A 7,841-nucleotide genomic window follows, 5' to 3' on the forward strand; every position below is an offset into this window, starting at 1 on the left:
AACTGGTATTTAAAGCAATGGCTGATAGATTCCCTAGAAAGACACACATCTCACAATGTAAAAATAAAAGGAGCAGTAGCATCAGCAGACGAAAATGCTGCAAAAAGTTTTCCCCCGGATAAACTAGAAAAAATTTAATATTTAATGCCGACGAAACGCGATTCTTCTGGCAGAAAATGCCTAAAAAACGTACATAGCAAAATGTACGAGCTTTAAGAGGTAAGAACATTAAACACCTTCCAGTTCATTTGATGTCGAATAAAAAGGGCATGAATGACGGCTGATCTGTTTACAAATTGGTTCAACAACTGCTTTGTTCCTGAAGTGGAGGAATATATGGAAATATTCACTTGTTGTTTTTACCGCCTAACACCATCTCGCTAATTCAGCCACTCGATCAGGGTATTCTGGCAGCATTCAAAATGTACTACATCAAGCAAACGTTTAAATATATTTTAGATTCAGTAGAAGGAAGTGGAAGCATGGAGAAAGTAATCGTATGGATTGTATTAGACATGCTTCTCTTGCCATCAAACCGTTGCGCCCGCGTCAAAAGTGGAATTTTCGTAGTACAAAAATCAGCCGTGTGCTCTGAAATTATAAATCTATCGAATGCAATTGGGGGAGAAGGTTTCAACAACATGCAAACGGCTGACATCGATGAATTAATGCGAGAAAGCCCTTTGGATGAGGACGATTTGATCGAATTTATGACAGTTTGTGATAATAAAGCAGCCGATAATGAAGAAAACGAAGGGGAAATTCAGCTATTAACGGCTGATTTAATTCGCGAGGGCTTAAAATTTGCTACAAGTATGGAACAACATTTTCTTACTTATGATCCTGACATGGAGTGTGCATTAAAATTTCAACGTAATCTTAAGTTTTGTGTAGCTGGATATCAAGAAATATATAAGCAACTTGAGAACCCAAAAAAATAGCCGCTAATAAAAGACTTTGTAACAACAAAAAAACCAGGAGAACTCGTTAATAACGAACGAAATTCTTTATTTGAATCAAACCCGTCAATTGGGCTAGCATACCATACCTATGAAATGAGACTTTCAGTTATTAGTCTATAGATGTCGATAGGAGTATTTTTAAACCTTCTTAAATGTCTTGCTTTTTTCGTCTGTCATCTGTCAACAGTATTCAGTTCATTGTTTGTTACGTTTCATACAAGAATGCATTTTTGTCGCTCTCAAAAATGTCGAATTTCGTGCCTTCCAACTACGATTTGCGGACATCGTTGATTTTCTGTTATCAATTGAAGAAAAACGCTTCTCGAGCTCATCAAAGGCTTATAGAAGCTTATGGTGGACATGCTCTAAGTAAAGCACAGTGCTTCGGGTGGTTTGAAAAATTCCGAAGTGGTGATTTTAGCGTGGAGAACGATGACCATGGCCGCCCAACGAAAAAGTTAGAGGACGCCGAATTGCAAGCATTGTTGGATGAAGATGATGGTCAAACGCAAGAAATGATGGCAGAGCAGTTGGGAGTGGCCCAACAAACCATTTCCAAACGTTTGAAAGACATAGGCATGATTTTAAAGGTCTGAAGATGGGTGCCGCATGAACTGACTTGATGACAATGCACCGTCACATCGAACAAGAGCGACCCGGGAATTGGTGAAGACGTATGATTGGGACCCGCTGGTGCATGCGGCTTACTCACTTCCGATTATTATTTGTTTGCATCTATGGACCACCACGCACTTTCCGAGCAGCGTTTCAATTCTCACGAAGAAGCCAGTGCACCAAAGACGGCCATTTTTTTTGGCGCGGCGTCCACAAATTGCCCAAGAGATGGGGAAAATGTGTCGCCAGCGATGGCTATTATTTTGAAGATTAAATTTGTAACCATTTTTTGTTAAAAACGTTTGAAATTGAAAAAAAGTCTCATTTCATAGGTATATATGTACCTATATACCATATAATATGGATTTCATTATTACTTCTTTGGCACGGTTTTTTAGGAAAATATTTAAAGTTTTTCCATCTTACGCGATTTTTTAAAGTTGTGGAACATATCTCCAAATTTTCCATATTTCGTATTTTTTTTCACGCTTTTCTAAGGAACGTATCTACCGTGTAAAAAAAGAGTTGGATGTTCACCTATTTCCATATTGATTTGTCTATAAAAATGGTTATTAACCTATTCACCACGCAGAACCAAATCGTTTATGGTGGGTTTTATGCTTTTAACAGTATTATCAGTGCACCAGAATTGTGGTTAAATGAAGTGGTAACTATTTTCTGTACCAAATTTGTTGGTAATATAATTTTCATTAACAGCCAGAATAAGCCTGTAAATACAATATCAATTTGCCTACCTACAAGCGTTATAAAGAAATTCCTATATCAGAGGGCTATGGATATGTAACAACTGTTCACGGCGACATCTACAGCAACTTAGTGGTGTTAGTTGATGTTAGTTTTGAATATTTTGCAACAAGTGGCACCACTCTCAGCTGTTACTATAAACTGAAAATGTCAAATTTTGTGCGCCGATTTTGGTCCGCCGCTCGTTTTTGGCGCAACGTACGAAAGGTAAACAAACATCTTCCGCATTGCAAACATATCAATTAAAGTCCCTCAGGGAAGAAGATAAAAGATTTTGTAAGTTTTAATTGACCTTGAGCTAATGCGTGTATTTAGTTGTGATGCAAGAGTTAACCTTGGTGCGATTGTATGTGTGTGTGCAGTGCTGTGGGATTCCAATAATTTTTAAACCAATAAAAACAAAGCTTGAAGCTATTAAAGTTCACAAAAAGTTCATTGTTTGTAATCAAAACAAATGAAAAAAGTCTCTTGTTAGCTAATTTTGTTTGTGTTTTGAAGGCAGCGCAGCCGGTGAGTGGGAGTGAGTGCAAAAATATGTCTTCAGCTGAGAAAAGTGGTTTGGCGTTAAAGAAGTTACGTGAATTCGGCTATGCCTTTAATGCAGGTAAAATATAACAAAAACAAGTAAATATGTAAAAAGACAATTAAGCGTAACGTTTCTGCGCTAGCTGGACAACTGCGAAAGATTGATGAAGCCACTGGCGAGCCTGGTGAGGAGCCATTCAAATTTACGATATCTGACGATCACGCCAAAAATCAGGCACATTACGAACAACTGGCTGATGTAAGTCAAGGAACAATTCACTTATGTATATTTGTCGCAAATGTAAAAATATTCTTTTATAGCTAATCCCTGAAATTGTGTACGATCTACTAGAGCAAAATGGATTGAGTCGGATTTATGTACCCGATGATGTACCACAGGAGCAGGCCACATTCATTTTCACAAAGCCCGAAAAGCTTTTAGAACCGAAGAAACTAATTGTTCTTATACATGGCAGTGGCTATGTGCGAGCGGGCCAATGGGCTAGAAGGTAATTCACTCAGCGCAATATGTCCAAAAACGTTTTTAAATTATTTCTGCATGTATATATTTGTGCTGTAGCCTCATCATCAACAATTCACTCGACCACGGCACACAGATACCATATATAAAACGCGCAGAATCACTTGGCTATGATATAGTGGTGACCAATACAAATGACAATTACCGCATAATCAACGGCGAGAGTCGCCCGATACCGCGTCTTGGGTTTGCTGCCGCACACGCCAGATACGTTTGGGAAAAGTATGTGATGGCATGCAATCCAGAGAGCGTGGCTATCGTAGCGCACAGCTACGGTGGCGCTATTGCGATGGATTTGGTAATTAATTAGTGATTTACAAAACTGCTTACCAATTAGTGCTAATTAATGGTTTATTTGCTTATTTCAGTCTAATCGTTTCACCAAATTTTTCGAGGAGAAAGTGTTTGCAATTGCACTCACCGACTCGGCTCATTATCAAATACCAACTGCATCTAAGAAAATTGTATTGGATATCGCATGCAACTGGGTATCGCATGCAACAAATCTCGACGCGGAAATTTATACCGGGGAGGGTGAAATGCATAGTGTATCTGCCGGACATTCGAAACATGAGTGGACATCGTATACCGCTTTTGAATCAGTTTTCAAATTCTTGGAAGACAAATATGAACGTTTCAATGCGTTGCGCACGGGAAGTAAAAAGGCAAAAACGGAAGTTTAATGGTTTATGCTATGTGCAGTAGATTATAAAATGCATCCAATGAGTTCATACATGTAGTGGATCTGCTATCGATAGTATAGATTTAAAAGTTATTTTCGATATCACAATGTGAAGACTTTTTAATGAGACATTCCATGCAAAAGCTTTTCGCCCAATTTTCCCGATATGTGTTGATTGTTTGTGACTAACTGCCACACAGAAACGGATATCGTCTTCAGGCTTTAACATTTTTTGTGCATTTACACATTTTTACTTGTCATTATCACTTATATCAATTTATTTAATTTGATTTCCACCACTTAGACGCACTTCGGGAAACTTCATTTCGTCATTTTGATGTATGGGACAATAAAACAAAACCCTTAAAACCCAAATACTCATTGACTATGTACGCACACAGATCGATTACTGTGAGTGATAGCGGTCAGTTTGCAAACACTTTCGGTGAAGGCGCGTATAAAAAATTCAAAAAACGGAAAATATGTGTAAAAAATTAGGTTTTGCTAAGGGTGGTTTTTTTGTACTCCGGTCAGTGTGCTGACAAGCCATCCCCGCATTTGACTTGCTGTCACTGTTAATATCATAGGCGGGTGTTACTTATCACATTACATAAGCATAAGTTTCATAAAAAAACAACACAAGATTTGGGAGTGCGATGCACAATGCGAGGCACAATTTAGTGAGGTGGGGGGTGTTGCGGAGCTGTGGTTTTTGCAACAGCACTGAATTCTACATATATTTTTGGGGAACGCTGACAGTCCTTGGAGCGGATATATTAAAAATCATATGGATAAGTTAAGGAAACGCAAATATGACACCTAAGTGGAGTGAAATAATTTTTTGTGCTTTTAAAAATATTTGTAATTTTTGTATTTAAATGTAATGCATTCCCAATAAGAAATGTGTACACATTCCTGTAAAGTGTGTAGTTTTGTATGAAATATTTGTATCTAACAATTAACAAAGTTGTTGTGTGAAAAAATAAGGCTGCATTGCATTTTTAATTATCAAAATACCGTTTGCTGAATTATTTTCATACCTGTAGTGAATACCCTAACTAAAGGGTGATTTTTTAGGTATTATCTTTTTAAACAGTTGGTTTAAACAGCTGACGCACGTTTCGTGTTTTTTTTTTCACTGTCAGACATCTTCAGTTTCGTCTATAATTTAACCATGAATCGTCTTACAAACAAACAACGCTTGCAAATCATTGAATTTTATTATAAAAATGCGTGTTCTATTAAGAAAGTTTAAAGTCGAAAAATTAGCAACCGTAGCCAAGTTCGCTGAAGAAAATTGAATTGCAACTGACGAATTATTCGATGTAAAAACTCGCAAGAGTACGCAAAAAACATTTATCTTTTTACAATTACTTTGATTTAAATAAACAAAATATAGAACATCGAGGTTCTATATACCCAAGTGCCCGTACTGCATTTGCTTGTACTTTTTAAAATTCGCTTCCTCAGCTTCAAGTCTCTTTAAGCTGCTGAGAATTCCACTCTCTATGAGTTTCTTCCCCTTTCTGTGTGTGAAATGTACAAGGAATCCGAAATGCCGTTAGGCTATTGCGTGCATTATAAGCAACTGATTTTTTGTTTTTTTTTTTTTTACTAAAGAAATGTGAAATCAACAGCTCCAAGCAGCAAGAAGCCAAAACTGCCATCACGTCATGGTTTGCGGTTGGACAGATTGCGGTTGGGGGTGTATTTCCCAAGAGTAAAATCAAAATAAGAAATGTCAACAGAATGACGTTCCTTTGGCACTTTGCACGATATGCCGCTTGTCTCGTCATTTTTTGCTAGTCGAAATGAGCTTTTTCGCTACTTCGCATGCTACATCGGCACGCAAAACAAGGATATGCAACGGTGTGATAAATGTTAAATCACGCGGAAGTGTCGTAGAATAATTCGTCTTTGTGTGTGTGTATGTGTGTAAATGTCATGTCTTTCATTTGGCTCAAACTGTGGCAAAGAAAAAGATGCATGTTTCAAAATCAAGGAACCTATGCCTACGTTAAATAGCAACAAATGAAGCGGAACAATTCAAAAAAGCAGAAGTCTCAAAGTGGCCATTTTTAGTACACGAAAAATATTTCTCAATTAAATGGTAAGTACTGAGGAACTGGCGCCATTTAGTGCAAGGCGAAGTCCAAAATAAACAAGACGTGCATCTTAAAAATGTTTTTGATGGCGCCAACATTTTAATGAGTTATTGCGCGTTGGAAGTTACATCCAAGGCGAATTTATTACACACATCCGCCTGACACATTCATTTCGGCTGATTACTTCGTTTTTGAGCGGGAACGCCACTGTGGGGGGTCAAAAAATAGTCGATTTTTGGGAATTTTTTTTGTATTATAATTAGGAATGATTATTCGAGGATTGGACAAAATGCAATTTATTATTGTATATATGTATTAAACTATGTTGATGTAAATTTTTATTAAAAAATATTGAAAGTTGACAAATTTATTTAAATAAACGTAACGAGTTACAAAAAAATGATGTCGTCTGGTGGCAGCGATACAGCAATGAATAATCATCTGAAATCAAAAAACCAAAAATTTTATTAATCTAGACAATAGTGGCTATCGTTGTACGTAGCCTCTTTTATTTCTTTTTGACATGGTGATTTGAATTTCGATGTGGGTTTTTCACCCTTTTTTTTGAATAAAAATAGTTATTTTCAAAATTTACAACAACGATAACCAATGCGATAACAAAAATTTTGAAAGAAAAAGAAAATTAAACTCGGTTCATTAGTCTTCGAGAAATCGTTGCCACCGTATCAAAAAAAGTCGTTTCGAGAAAAACGCGTTTGAAATAAAGCATCGTATCATAAGCGCTACGGGGCCGAAACGACGGGCGCTCACTTAAGTGCACATAGAATCGGGAATAAAGCGAATTTCGCTTTAAAATTTTTACCACATCTTCTTGAGTAGTTATACTAACAATTTATACAAAAAAAAATTGAATTTTTTGAATTTTCACAGTGGCGTTCCCCCTTAATGTTTCTCAATTTTCTTCAAGCAAAAAACGAAGCATTCTGTAAATGTCTAACCATAAATTTAGTTACTGATACGTCCTCGATATTATTTTAGCTGTCAAAGTGCAAAAAGTTAATGGACCATGGCTTTTCCATGTATATACAGGGCCCGCCATCTATCGTTACGGATTTGAACTAGGTATTATTTGAAGAATGGTAACACTTAGCTGTCATCTGATTTGACAGAAAATTTGTTTTATTCTTCCGCTGAACGAAAATGGTTGTGTATACGCTCAAAGAACGCTGGGAAATATTGCGACATTACTTTGAAAATCAGTTGCAGAATATGTACGAAAATTACGTACGGCAATGGGAAGAAGAAAAGCACCGAATGAAGCGTATGTGCGTTACTTTGCGAAAAAAGTAAGAGAAACTGGGTTGCTTATTGGTAAACCAACGCGTGACCGAAAATATTGCTGCTGTGGCCGAGAGTGTTCGTGAATCACCAGGAACATCAGTTCACCGTCGTTCACAACAATTGGACATTTCGGAGACATCATTGAGACGAATTTTGCGTAAAGACCTTGGTATGACGCCGTATAAAGTATCTTTGGGGTACCGTCAAAGACCAGTGTTATGCCAACAAACCAGCAACAATTGATGCACTGGAGACCAACATACGCGATGTCATAGCTGAAATACAGCCGCATACAATCGAAAATGTGTTGAAAAATTGGACCGATCGTATGGGATGGTGCATGG

At 37.3% G+C, this 7,841-nt stretch overlaps 1 protein-coding gene across 2 annotated transcripts; it reads left to right on the top strand.

Moving 5' to 3' along the window:
• The first annotated feature begins 2,445 nt into the window (after window positions 1-2,445).
• Window positions 2,446-5,076, top strand: LOC129253526 (FAM172 family protein homolog CG10038). 2 transcript variants are annotated; one of them, XM_054891944.1, is made up of 6 exons: window positions 2,446-2,549; window positions 2,841-2,946; window positions 3,011-3,126; window positions 3,189-3,376; window positions 3,448-3,706; window positions 3,777-5,076. In XM_054891944.1, the coding sequence occupies exons 1-6, from the start codon at window positions 2,490-2,492 to the stop codon at window positions 4,089-4,091; spliced, it is 1,044 nt and encodes a 347-aa protein (XP_054747919.1). In that variant the 5' UTR covers window positions 2,446-2,489; the 3' UTR covers window positions 4,092-5,076. The 2 variants fall into 2 exon arrangements, with proteins under 2 accessions (XP_054747919.1, XP_054747920.1); XM_054891945.1 differs by having other exon boundaries at window positions 2,514-2,618.
• Window positions 5,077-7,841: the final 2,765 nt, after the last annotated feature.

Source organism: Anastrepha obliqua, chromosome 1 (genome assembly GCF_027943255.1).
Source record: "Anastrepha obliqua isolate idAnaObli1 chromosome 1, idAnaObli1_1.0, whole genome shotgun sequence".
NCBI lineage: Eukaryota > Metazoa > Arthropoda > Insecta > Diptera > Tephritidae > Anastrepha > Anastrepha obliqua.